The sequence below is a fragment of the Canis lupus genome, chromosome 4 (assembly GCF_011100685.1).
Source record: "Canis lupus familiaris isolate Mischka breed German Shepherd chromosome 4, alternate assembly UU_Cfam_GSD_1.0, whole genome shotgun sequence".
NCBI lineage: Eukaryota > Metazoa > Chordata > Mammalia > Carnivora > Canidae > Canis > Canis lupus.
In genome coordinates this window covers 86,105,243-86,119,278 of record NC_049225.1, presented here as the reverse complement: position 1 = coordinate 86,119,278, position 14,036 = coordinate 86,105,243, and the positions used below count along the sequence as shown (strand labels likewise).

At 36.7% G+C, this 14,036-nt stretch overlaps 1 protein-coding gene across 9 annotated transcripts in view; it reads right to left on the bottom strand.

Annotated features, from left to right (window-relative positions):
- Nucleotides 1-1,347: 1,347 nt before the first annotated feature.
- Nucleotides 1,348-14,036, bottom strand: part of CDH18 (cadherin 18) — a 1,025,306-nt gene continuing 1,012,617 nt past the window's right edge. For 7 of the 9 annotated variants that reach the window (XM_038535420.1, XM_038535419.1, XM_038535425.1 and 4 more), the window contains 2 exons: nt 12,223-12,474; nt 1,348-4,891 (listed from right to left, as the gene is read on the bottom strand). In XM_038535420.1, the coding sequence (XP_038391348.1) occupies nt 4,401-4,891; nt 12,223-12,474 (743 nt within the window). In that variant the 3' untranslated portion in view covers nt 1,348-4,400. The remainder of the gene's footprint in view (nt 4,892-12,222; nt 12,475-14,036) is intronic. The other 2 variants (XM_038535427.1, XM_038535428.1) reach the window with 2 other exon arrangements.

Here is a 14,036-nt window from a genome sequence, read left to right as displayed (position 1 = left end):
TTTTATATTGCAAAAAGATTTACCTTCTGCAGATGAGGTACAAAAGAAAAGTTGAAATGGTTTGTTTCCTTAAGATAATATTTAATTTTCCTTTAATCCTAAAGGATAAAGAGAGAGAGAGAGAGAACATTTGAATTCGAGTCACATATCTCCCAAGAACTATTCCGAGATTTCTTCTATTCTCAAATTGAAATCCAAGTGAGTTAATTGAATGTTATCATACCTTGAAGCTAAGTACAATTTGAGTTTGAAATATGGGACTCTTTCCTCTTTCCAGAATAATCAGCTTTAGACTTCTAATTTGTGGAATAGCTAATCAAGCACTGTCCGTACTAAAAAGTGAAGAAGACTTACCCAAAAGTATTGGTTATATGGATATTTCGCGATACCTATTACCATACTCAGTTACTGGCACTTCTTGATGGATGTTGAAATGAATGAGTCTACCTGAACTTCAGTTTGTTTTCCTTATATATTCATCTAAACCAAAATGGGGACGACAAATCAAATCTCTCGTGCAGATCGGTAAGAATAAGTTAAACTGACTGTGTATTTAAGCTTCTACATCGCTAAAAATGGTGGACTCAATACACCTCCCTCCTTCTACCCACATCTCTGATTATACTGTGATATACAACGTATCTAAATCAAAGCACTTGTTAGTATTTAATAGCTGCACGGTGTCTATTAAATCCTCATTTGCAAATTTTATATTTGTAGCTGATTATTTTCTGTTTTGTGTAAGCACATTTGTGAATTAGCTCTAACCATTGACAGTACTGATGGTTAGTCTGAGGCTAGATACAAAATAAAGGCTAAAAACTGTTCTTTAACTTCCAGGTGAATTGTTGACATGTTGGGTATTAAAATTTTGTGTACACCACATATTTGGATCATATCGACATCCAAGTCACTGTTTTGAATGTTCTTTTATTCTCCATATTTTCAAGAGGACATAAATGTTTCTATGTGTGTCTATGTATGTGTGTGGTTATATGAATGCAATTTCCCTCAGAATATTCTTCTTGTACCAGGTTATAGGAAAGTCATAAGTTAACTTTCTAAAGAGCTTTATTTTAAGGATGATTTTGTCTTCAATGTCCACTTCAACTCTATGTTTGTACATATTGGTCATAGAAAGATTTTCTGATGATACATCTTGAATGATTTCTGCAAGATCTACTAATTTCCCAGTGTTTGCACAAAGAATTCTTGGAATTTATAAATTCTCATAAAAAAAAACCTTGGATAAAAAATTATCATAATTTTTCATATTTCCTCTAATTAGTAGCCACCATTTTGTATAGGGTCTGTCTGTAGGAAATTATTTTATTAGAAATAAGTTGATTTCAGAGTTATATTTTATTTAGATCTATAAACATCAGCTAAGGCTTACAAAAATGTGTTGAGACATGAGTGATTTCCATAGCTTATTCTATATGGAATCACATATGATCCCACAGCTAATTATCTGTGGCTACTGAATACTCAGAGTTTATAAGCAAACTCTTTGCCCACTAAAGTCTGAGAATTTTCTTCTGACACTGACAAACTGGAGTTTTTAAAGCAAGATATTAAGTGTTAATATGACTCAAATCTGTTTCGGAACATTTAAATATCATTTTTTTCTTGACTCAAAGAAGCAGAATTAAAAAAAGAGAGATTTAATCCATATTTATAATAATGATATAATTGCCTCATTTCAGAGTTCATATAAAATATAACACTTGGAAAGCTTTCATTAACAAAATTCTAGGATAAATCAACACAGAAACATAATATTTCAGGACTACAGAAGCTCCATTTTGCCTCCATATTATATTTAACATTAGGGGTTTAAAAGCAATCCATTATCATCATAATATGTCATTAAAATTAGATGAATCTGAGGTGCTTTTGTCACATAATCAGGGAAATATTTTGGTACTCAAAACCATGCAGAGGACTTTGGCTTTTATGTCAATGGTTAAATGTACACATACATTTTTAGCTCTCAAATCCTCATCTGTAAAGTTAGCAGGTGAATATTAAGAACACAAACCAAACAAAACAGAACAAAGCAAAATAAAATAAAGGCTGTGAATAGTTTATTGGAAATCTAAATCCAAAGGCTGATGTCATGGAGTTCTCAAACCTGACCTTCCCATTCCTCTTTGTATAGGAGAGTCGTAACACCAGAATCCGTGTTGGTTCTCCAAAGGCTTAATGTACCTTTCTTTCAGGGTGAATGTGGTCCAACATTAGTATAATCAGAGTATGTGTCTCCAGGGGTTATTCCCCAGGGCCCCTGAGTGTTTCTTCTGATACAGCTTTATACGGCAATGCACACCATTATGATTTAAAAAATGATAAAGCAGCATCAGGAAAGCTAAAATGTTGTAAAAAACGTAAATTAAATTTTATTCCTCAGGCTTAGAACACACATTGAGAATTATTCAAGTTAAGCTTCCTTACTTCCCATACCTCAAAACTGAAACATGATAGCACAGGGCAGTTGCAAACAAAGGCAAAATTTCAAATTTTGCAAATAGGTAGAATCAGACAGAAAAATGCAATGTAATTTTTGAGGACACTTGATTATGATAAATTCGAAGAACAAAGGAAAAGTTCCTCCTTGAGATGATTCTTCATTTATGGGTTTCAAAATTCCAATCTATCTGAAATGCATAAATATGGTAATTTTTGGAGAATAGGACCATTATACTTATTTTAGGGCTAATAGCGGTAACAGTGAAATGTTATCTAAACATTTTAGGGCAAAAAATCCAAGAAATTTGAAGAAAATTGGTTTATTTGGGAAAATATCAAAGTAATTAAACTTGTGTATTATGTTTAGTTAGCAGTTGCTACACTGTTGAAGATTTTATGAAATTCTCTCATGATAATATGTTTTATTCAAAATGTATGTAACTATATTATTTGTAAGCTAACAGAATTAGAAAATTAGATAGTGTCTGCAAGCCTTTACATAACAGAGCACTTTGCAGTTGGCAAAGCATTTTTACAGATGCTTCTTGATCCTCACACAACCCTATGAGATGGGCGGGAAGTCTCACCATCTCTATTTTGTGATTTGGGGCCCTGAAGCTCAGAGAGTTTGAGGCACATTTCCGAGGATACTAAATGTGAATCTCTGTTTTCATTTTTTTTTTTTTGTTTTGTTTTGTTTTGTTTTTGGCTTCAGTTTTATACATTTTCCTACAGATCCCAAACAGATAAGGGCCAAGCAGTCAGTGAGATAGGGACCACCTGAACCTGGGTAAGGACTAAAGGTAAAACAATCCAAAGTCTACAAGATTTAAGTAAACTGGAGTCTAATCTTCTCAGATGATGTTGTTCTCACGTGAGGTACATATTTTCGATGACTACTCGTATTTTATAAACAAGCAAGTTAGACCGAGGTATAAACCAACCAGCAAAACCTCCGAAAACTCATCTTAGGTCTTGGGATGATGAAAACTGCTGATGTCCATGGACCACCAGGAATGGAATGGAACAGATCATTGAGTAGTCCCACATTTTATACAGTATAAGGTTTGTGACTATTTTTTTTTTAATTAAATCTTTCCCTGACATATCTGATTATCTGAGTATATCTTACTTAAACCATTCATTCTATCCATTAAAAAAGGGTTGGGGCTGGAGCGGGGGGAGGTTTCTTTTGTTAAAATAAAGGAGGGCAGGCAGGACAGAGATGGTAGTCTCCGTGCTTCAGAGCAGTGCACACGTGGTGCACAGAAATTGCATACATTATAGTGCAAGCAGCAAATCCCCATGCTCCATCAGTTTTGTATGGAGAAAAGAAGTGGGGAGGGCAAAGGAAAATGATACGTACAAGTCCATGATGGCCAGACCCGGTATCCTGGAGATACCCCATGTCATTTGAACACAAGACAACGCTAATAAGATCTGTCATGATTACAGACTGTGGGTCTTAAGGGTCCACACCAAGAAGTGGAAAAAAGAGGTCCCGATCACCCGCACAAGTTTCCTGTCGCAGTGTACTGCCCCTAGTCGTAAGCAATTTCGAATCTTTCGGTTTGGCTTTGCTTTGGAAAAGAAATCACAAACTATTGAAACGCGTATCATCGTTTGGCTTAATTCAGGTATTCTTAATTGAACAGTACCACAGACTTTATTGAGCAACTGAAAATATACACAAGGAACAATAGCTTTTTCTCTGTATTTTTCTTTTTCTTTTTTTTTTTTTTAATTTGACTGTCTTCCCATTAAATCACCCAGTTTCCATCATGAAAAGGGCACTTGTTTCCACAGTAGCTGTGTACAGCTTGCTCAGTTCCAAGCACTGTGTGTCCACGCTCCTTCCTTGCCACTGCTGAGGTTTCCAGAGCTCCAGTTGCTCAGGAAGCCAATTCTAGAAGGTCGCATGAACTAACCCCCTAAGTTGTTCTTTCGGATTCTATTTCTCCATAGAGTTCGGCTAACTTTTTAAATTCGGGTCCCCAGTCTCCAAGGTAGTGATAATCCTGGTCTGATTGCGTGGTGGCCGAGTCCAGCGAGCTGATGGACCCGGCCTCAGATCTCTGGCCCTCATAGGCATAAGTCTGAAGAGAGTCATAAGGGGGGACGCTGGGGTCCAGGTCAGCTTCCACCAGTTTCTGCTTAATGAATTCCTGGACATCTATACTTTCCAGAGTGGACAGTGTCTGGTGTCTGGGGGTGAGTTTCACCTCGGGTCTGATATCTCTCCTATACTTGAGCTCCTCAGCTGCAGACGGATTCCTCAAGGCCGTGATGTCGAAGGCCTCGGTGTCCTCCTCACCACCCCCCTCGTCATCGTAGGTCACCACGTTCTCCCGCACATCCTCTTCAGAAATGATCAGGGGCTCTTTTTTGCTGCGCCTCAGGGTGATAAAAAGCACGACAATCGCTGAAGGGAAATGGAAAGAGGATGGAGAGTTAGAAACAAGGAAGGAGGTTCCTGGAGACTTGACATCAGCCACTAGGTTCCACTGGGCCTCGCATCCTCACTCAAGCCTGAGCTCTGCACCCTCTGGATAACAGTGGAAGATTATTATCATTATTACTATTTTTAATCTCAAAGAATGTGAAAAAAGGGTGACCTCTACAAGGCCTTGGGAATCACTGATCTTCTCTAGAAAAACAGAATATTCTCATTGGTCAGGCTCATGCATTCAGGATTCCTGGCTCACCGAGGTCTATCATCCAGTCCTCACACCAAAGGAAGCAATGATAGGACCTCAGTAGCCAATTTGGTCTGGAAGAATAATGGTGTGTTGTTCTATGTGTGGATCCTAGATGGACACACTAGAGGACGGGCATTTCAAGTTTCTGTGAAATAGGAAGGAGGAGCCCCTCCCTTAAACACTTGACTTTTGATGCTTTGTAGGAAAACAAAGCAGGAGTATTTTGCACGGTTGGTCTCTTGCGCCCATTATCATTTAGAATAATATTAGCAGGCATTAATAATTGCATATAACTATCACGCTGCACAAGATGTTATTTTTTTTTTTTTTTGTACCTATAGGAATTTTTTAGGCTACCAATTACATAACTTCCTGATTTAATCCTCACAGCAACGTACAGGTTTTCTCAAGGAAACTGAGGCTCAGAGGTTAGATGAATAACTAAGATCCAAGTCTAAGATCACACAAATGGCAGATGGAAGACCTTAGACTGTCATCTCTGACTTCTCACACCAGAGGTGACCTAGCTCCATTATCATATTCCATTTTGTTATTTAAAAAATGTGGAACAAGGAACTGAGTTGGGCATGTGGATTATTACCGGTAATGTCACAACCATTAGATGAAATGATGTTAATGGATCTTGGGCACTTTGGTTTGTCTGTTTCTCAGTATTTTCAAATCTTTCTATTTGATGATACTAAGCCATTACTAAATAGAAAGAATTACATCACTTCTACTTTGTGCTATTAGACCCAATATCCTTCACTTCAGCTCTACAGAATGTTCTTGGTCGGCTGATATTCCAGGTTTTATGACAGCAGTTCTCAGGTGCATTGCTATTTTAAACATTCTTTATAATATAATCAAAGAAGTACATTCAAATGGCATGTATATAAGGTGTGCATATAAAGTATACATATGTATAACATACATAAATATACATATATAGAAACAGATTTTTTAAAAAGATTTTTTATTTACTTGTTCATGAGAGACAGAGAGAGAGAGAGAGAGAGATTGACATAGACACAGACAGAGGGAGAAGCAGGCTCCATGCAGGGAGCCCGACGTGGGACTCGATCCCAGGTCTCCAGGATCACACCCTGGGCTGAAGGCAGTGCTAAACCACTGAGCCTCCCGGGCTGCCCTAGAAACAGATTTTATACAGATAGCATGTGGCATACCTATGCCCTATATACACACAGATATATACCTATAGACATGTATTTTTACCTGAAATTAATACTTCTATATTGTATCTTATCTATTTATTTCTGTATACTGTATTTTATCTGGCAACCTTACTGATAATATACTTACTGATACAATGTCTTACTTTTGTCAATAAATCAAGTCATTTTTCATGTTAAAATGGTTGGTTGTTGATCTCAAGGGAATTTCTGTTCATGCCTAATAGGGAGAATGTGTTCAATACTATTAGAATAAGGAGGTAATTTGCATTCTTCACCAATATCAGTGTTATATTTGTCTAATGAAATATAGAGGATAAAGCTGTGTTTTACTATTATGATAGCTTATATTTGCTTATTTTTCCAAATTAAAAAAATTCCTGATATATTTCAATTCAAAATATAGATACTAGTAAAGTTTAAACCTTGAGGTTTTACATCTCTCTCTTGCCTAGGCATAAAGAGTCATTTGCTAGTGACCAAGGATTTCTAGATTTATTCTATATCTATTTAATATAAGAATCAACATATAATTAACCATATAATCTGAGAAACTTTTAAGAGTGAAAGGGGATTTTATTTACAATTACTGCAGAATATCAGGGCAAATATGAACATATGGTCCCTTTAGTCAAAGGTAATTTAAAAAAAAAAACTCAGAAGAATGTGGAAACACAGATAATAAGGTGCGTTTCCAGTGAATTGCTTTACATTCATGTTTGTTCAATAGATGTTTCTGGAGCAGATGGCACACGGTAGATACTCGGTAAACAATTCTTACGTGTTCTAACAAAAGAATAATCTCTGTAAAAGTGAGGATGTGGCATAGCCACACTAGGAAAATAATATTTAAATATAGTTTTAAATTTAAAAAAATATATATAGTTTTAAGTCAGCTTATGGTCATTAATAGTACCAAATGCCTAATTTTGCTTGATAACATTTTTAATGTTTGAAAACCAAGCTAAATGTTTGCCAAAAAAATCCCCAAATCAAATATATTTTAGAGAATGAAGATAACAATTACACACATGGATTTTAGAATTAAATTAAAAAAAAATAGCAGCCAAATGAATATATTCAAATGACTCACCTCTCCCCCACCCGCGGTCTACCAACCCATACACGTGAAACAAGGTACGTGTTCTTAAAGTGGGTCACCTGGGAAAAGGTAATTTGACAGAGTCGTGGCATTGCAAAATAAATGAGATATGGTGCTTATCCCTTTGTTCAAAATTATACAAGATTTTCAGTATTTTGAAATTTTATATAATCTGGATTCAAATATTAAACTAACAATTGGGGTGGATTTTATTCTTATGACTATTTTATTCTTGGTTAGTATATTTCTCTTTCTTCTCTTTGAGTTTGGTTAGGATTTTAAATCCATTTTATTCGTTTCATTTAAAAAACTTAAAATGAATTTATTGAGTGCTACCCATTTATTTTCTTCATGAAAGAATTCAAATTTGGGGAAACATTTGTATGTTTCCTTTCTCATATCATTCACTCATTCATTTATTCATTTTTCCATCCACAATTCCAAAGCACTTGGAGCTCTAAGGGGTTTTGAGTTTTCAGAACTTGAACTGTCATAAAGCTTGCATTCAAATACATCATATACTGACCCAAAGTATTTCCCCAAAATACTTTTCATAGCAGATATACTTTTATTAAAAAATATAACTTTATTCTTTTTTTATGCCATCATATATTGGTACTAGGTTTGGCAGAAATGAGGTGGCCCCGTCAGGGAGATTACTTTTTTTAGCTCCTGTAGTGCTTTTGTTTCTACCAGTTAATGGCACTTCTTGTTGAAATGTATTTTTTCAAACCAAAGGATGCCCCATCAGGAAGCTCCGCTGACAAACAGGTTGGTACTCATCTCCTCATCGATTCCACCTTTGCTCCTAGTCCTTCACTCTCCTCACATCAAATCCACCCCAATCAACATTTATCAGGAATGATATGCAAGAGCAGGAACAATCCAGGTGGTGGACCCATCCAAGTCACCTGTTTATATGTGATGTGTGGACTGAAGCACAGGGGACAGGTCTGAGTCAGAGCCTGACTCAATGGTTTATTGTCTCATAAGTGATGGGATGAAGTTAGGAAAGAAATGTCAGATCTTGGAAGGGAAAGAGAACTCCAGTTATCCCTCCTCCAGAATGAAATTCTGATTGCATGGTGAAGGTTCACCCAAAATTCTCTCCCATTCATCCTATCAAAAAGGGATCTTAAAAAGGAAATCCTGATAAATCATAACCTGACTCACAATGTGCACCTGTACCATTCAAAGTGGGGCACATTGGTTTTCGAGCACCAATTTCTGATAACAGAAGATAACAGATGGAGTCTGACCATACTGTAAGATATTGAAATATATATATATATATCCTATAATAAAACATAAATAAGCACCACAAAATTTTACAGGTGACTCTAAGGTTCTTCTCTAGTTGATACTTTATTTATAGATTTGTAATTAGAAACAAGGGACTGTGCAAGTGGCCTGAGATCATACAGTTAATTAGCAGTAAAACTAGGGCTGGGTTTATACAAGTCATTTCTACAAACAACTGATAATTAGAAGATTTTTCAATATTAAAGTATTGCTTTCACAATTTCTTTAGCCGTTGTTTTTTTTTTTTTAAGATTTTATTTATTTATTCATGATAGACATAGAGAGAGAGAGAGAGGCAGAGACACAGGCAGAGGGAGAAGCAGGCTCCATGCCGGGAGCCTGATGCGGGACTCGATCCTGGGACTCCAGGATCACGCCCTGAGCCAAAGGCAGGTGCTAAACCACTGAGCCACCCAGGGATCCCCTAGCCGTTGGTTTTTAATGTTACTTCAGAATTATGAAAAGTTTCTAAAATAAAGTTTTGCTACCTCAGGTGTTATTTTCCTTGAAAATTATGAGCTTGCACATTAATAAACTATCTTAAAAATCACACATGACTATATTCTGAGTCTGTGGCTAGGTATCTTCTGAATAACAATAAAAATTCTTACAATGACACAATAAATAAAAATTACATTATAAAGAATGACTGTTTAAACCCAAACTTATGAAATGATTCTGCAGCCTTTGGATAAATCTGTAAAAACGCGTTTGAGTTTCAATAAAAATTGAAAGAGTAAACATATTAAATAGCACCTTTGCTTCATTATCTAAGGGAGAGGATAAAATTTAGAGTGCTCCCTCATTTACCCTAAAGGAGAAATGAGATTTTGATAAAATCAATTAAAGGGAAGTATTGTTTCATGAAATAATAAAATGTGATTTGGCATGATATACCTTAAATGTACCTGTATCTTAAGATTTTTCAATTGACTTTTTAAGCCTTTACCTTAATATACAATAATGGTTTTATGGTGATAGATGAAAACAAAAGCCAGAGATGAGTGACTCCTCCAAATAAACTATCTTTCAAAGTCAGGATTTTGGAAGAACTTATACGATGTCACAGGGATCTATTCTTTGCAGTTTAGGTTAGGAACCCTGGAGGGATCAATGTTTGTACCTGTTTTATTTAGCATTTTTGTTTCGTCTGTGAGTTTTTTGTTCTCATTTTCAAACAGAAAAAGACATAATTCATAAATGTCTTAAGCAAATGACAGTTGTAAACAATCAATATATCAATAAGTAAAATCTAGAGATTTTATTTAATTTTCCTGGTTTCCTTCACCTCACATGTACTGTATGACTCTACCACAGTGAAATACTGTCAGTGGTGGGGCACTCAATCTCCATGCTCCACTTTGCTAAATGTAAGTGGTACACTTATTTTTTTTTTAATTTTTAAAAAGATCATTTATTTGAGAGAGAGAGAGAGAACCCATGAGTGGGGGGAGGGGCAGAGAGCGAGGGAGAAGCAGACTCCCAGCTGAGCAGGGAGCCGAAGGGGGGGCTCAATCCCAGGATCCTGGGATCACGACCTGAGCTGAAGGTAGATGCTTAACCCCCTGAGCGACCCGGGAGACACTGGTACATTTAGACACACAATCTATTTAACCTCAGAGCACTTTTGACACTGTTGAATGCTCTGTCCTCTTTGATATACTTTTCTTCCTTTGACTTTGATGACCTTATACATTCCTCAACCCTCCTTCTCTGATTTCCCCTTTGCTCTGTCCTGCTTGGCATCCTTCTTGACACCGTAACCAAGCTGAAACTCCTCACACTTCAGCCTACTTTATGATCCCTCTCTTCATATTTCCCTGCTGTAGTGATCTCAACAAAGGGCACCATGGTGCCTCCAGCTCAGTGAGGATCAGGGCCCACATTCAGCAAGAGATGAAAAATCCTCTTTGAAATTGTGCTAACTCAAACAATACCTAACTTATCCACGATTTTTTTTTTCCAGCTGTTTTATTTTTAGCCCTTAGAAACTCGTTCTAAGAAAGAAACAGCACATCATCAACATTGGATATTTGTTCACTGACATGAAATTATCAATGTTGTAGCTTTCAAATGGAATCTCAGGGACTTCCTATAAACAGTGTGTTAAAAGTTTGATAAAAAAGCTTTCATCCAGGGATCTGCATCATATTATCCAAGATCACTTTTTATTTCCTCGAAGACATCTTGATATTTTCTACTCTTCGTCACCTCTGCTCTAACTACGCTAGTACAAACTGTGCTGAGTAAGACAACTGAACTGCTGCCCTCCTTGCATGGCTTATGGGCTCTCTCTCCATCATGAGACTAGTTCTCTGCTTCATTTATAGTCATATTTTTTCAAAATACAAATCTTATGATGGGACTTTCTTGCCTTAAGCATCTTTTTATATCCTAGAACAAGGCCCACCATCTACCATGTGCAATGAAGCCCCAAACTGTCTCACCGCTGCCTAAATAACCATCCCACTTCTGAGCCTCATTCTACCTTGCTCTCCACTCCTTCTGTACCGGTGATTTTTCTGTTACCTCAGGAACAAAACAAGCAACATTTCTTGCAAAGTAGTCTTTCTCAACAAAGCATATAGCTTTTGTTTGTTTGTTTGCTTTGTTTGTCTTTTTCCCCCATGTGTGAAAAGTACTGAGAAATGAGCAAAAGAGAAGGATGCTAAGAGAAGGGAAGAGGGGAGGGGACATGTTAGAAAATAAATATGTACCTACTTTGATCAATGAAACAGAAAAGATTCCTTACATCTACTTCTCTTGTTAGAGAAAAATCTGAATTTGTGATCTCGTTGAAATAGTAGTTCTAAGAGTTAATAGTCATAGCTTCAAATGTGGTCATGATGAGACTTAGACTATGAAAATGCTGATAAATAATCGGAGAAAGTATCTTCTTTCTTATTAAAATGAAATATAGTGCAAATCTCAAGTAAAACATTTTATGAAACAATAAAATTTAACATGTCTAAGGCCAAAATTTAGACTTAGTACTTTAAAATTCAGCTAACATTGATGATTAAATAATATTGTCAAGAGGAGAAATTTCTGCAAGAAATCAATTTTTATCTGGTGTTTAGATTTATTTTAGAATGATATCTCTCATGTTCTTTGCAATAAATGATAAGAGCCCCTTTAATATGGTATTTAGAATTTTGAATATCAATTCTTTCTGAAACAGAGCTTTTGCCAAAAGATTTCTGTCATAGCCATATCCTTCCTTCTCATATTTCAACTCTTGCTCTCAGTTGAATCAAGTTATTTCTAGATAGCTGTGCTATTGAGAAAGCTACTTAAAAGGAAGTCTGTGCAGCTATGTTTTGTGGTCCAAATTTTGCATGCCTGGTTTTTAAGCCAACACGACTTTCTTGCTCTCTCTCTTCCCATTGCACTGATGGCTCTCGGAGGGTGCATTCAGAATCACCATCATACGACATTAGGAGTGAGGGCGACTTACCTAGGAGAATGACAACACACAGCAGAATAGCGATTAAGGCCCCTGTACTCAAGCCAGCCGAGGACAGGAACGCTTCTGCATGGCAGGTCCGCACACGCCCATCTCTCTCGCATGCACAAACCCTGACGGTGAGGGTGCTGCTGCTGCTGAGAGAGGGGATTCCACCATCAGAGATCATAATGGGGAGATAATACACATCCTGAATAGTTCGACTAAATCTCCTCCGCCTTGTCAGAATGCTGGCTGTGTTATCTATGACAGACATAAGCAAAACAAAATGTACTTAGTAAGGCCGCCATTCAAGATGCACATTTCCTTTAATGGATAAAATGGGTATGTGTGATTTTTTTTTTTAACTTCTAGTTTATGAAATGAACACAGGAACATGAAGGGGTTATCATAAAGAGAGACGAACATATGTTCCGAAAATCGAGATACTGACTTGGAAAAATTAATTGAGCCCGAACTAGAAGAGAAGGGGGAGAGTGAAAAACAGAGGAGTGAAGAAGCAGTCAACATTTTGGACCTGGACGTAATCGTGAAAAGATTTAAGAGAATACAGATGGCTTCAAGCCAATGAATAGGTCCCAAACTTTAAGATGAGATAGTGGTCCCCACCCCAAACCTGGTGACTCAAGGTAAGCAATAGGAACAGACATCTGTATTATTAGCAAACTATTCAGGTGACGTTAATGTACAAAAAAGCTCAAGGGCCATTGGTAGAGATGACAAATTTATGGAGAGACCAGATCAATTGATAATTTTTTTCAGACTTCGTTGTGATTTGAAGTGTTCTTGTTATAGTAGGCACACCATGAAAAGTTACTGATGAAAAAAAATAGTTAATTCTATTTTTTATGTACTTTTAAAATGCCGTACATTACATTAATTGCCTGCATGATCAATGTGTGGGCTATAGATTTTGATCCAACCACACAACCGTATAAGGGCAAATACATTAAATTTCTATTTTTTTAGGAAAAATCATTTTTACTATAAATAATAATTACAAAATAACCTGAGACCCAGAGTATAAGTTGCCCAAAGTCACAGAGCTAGTGAATAATAAAGATACAACCTCAATCCACTCTAGAACCCTGCTCAAAACTACAGTGTCGTGCTGCCTTTTTACCTATTCATCTCCAATTATACTAATGTTTTCAAGTACACACAGTATATGGTTATCTTAGCATCGTTATTCCTCATTCCCAGCAAGTATATTGGTCAAAAGACCCTCCTGGTTTACACTTAGATGTGCTATGCAGAATCCCTGCATGGAATAACTAGTTGCCCTAGCTGTAGATTATCACCTGGCCCTGTGTTGCATCCTTCTGGAGCAGCACATCATCAATGACTCATTGCTCCAAGGTTATAAAGGTGGAGCCTTTTCTCCTGAATGTAGACACAGTGAATGGGAGGTTTAGTTCCAGAGCTTTACTACTGGGTCAGCTGTGAGGCATGACATTTGCATAACGGCTCAATTTCTCACTGCTCAACCTTCTTCCTCCCACTGCCCCGCAGGTGTTGGTCCCAAGCACACTCTTCAGTAAACAACCTGCCCTCTAAACTCCAGTTCAGAGTCTGCTTCCAGAGCTTAACCTGCACCTACACCTATGAGTTAATTACTTTTCACTAAAAAGTGATTCATCAAACAATTACATTTAGGGATTCTTTTACCACATCAATATTTTTCTTCTGAAAATTGGAATTCTATTACATATGAGTATGTTTAAGATACCCATGATACAATACTCTACAGCTATGCTTTCTTGATTTTGCATTGCCAAATTAATGCAATAGAAAGGTAATAAAAT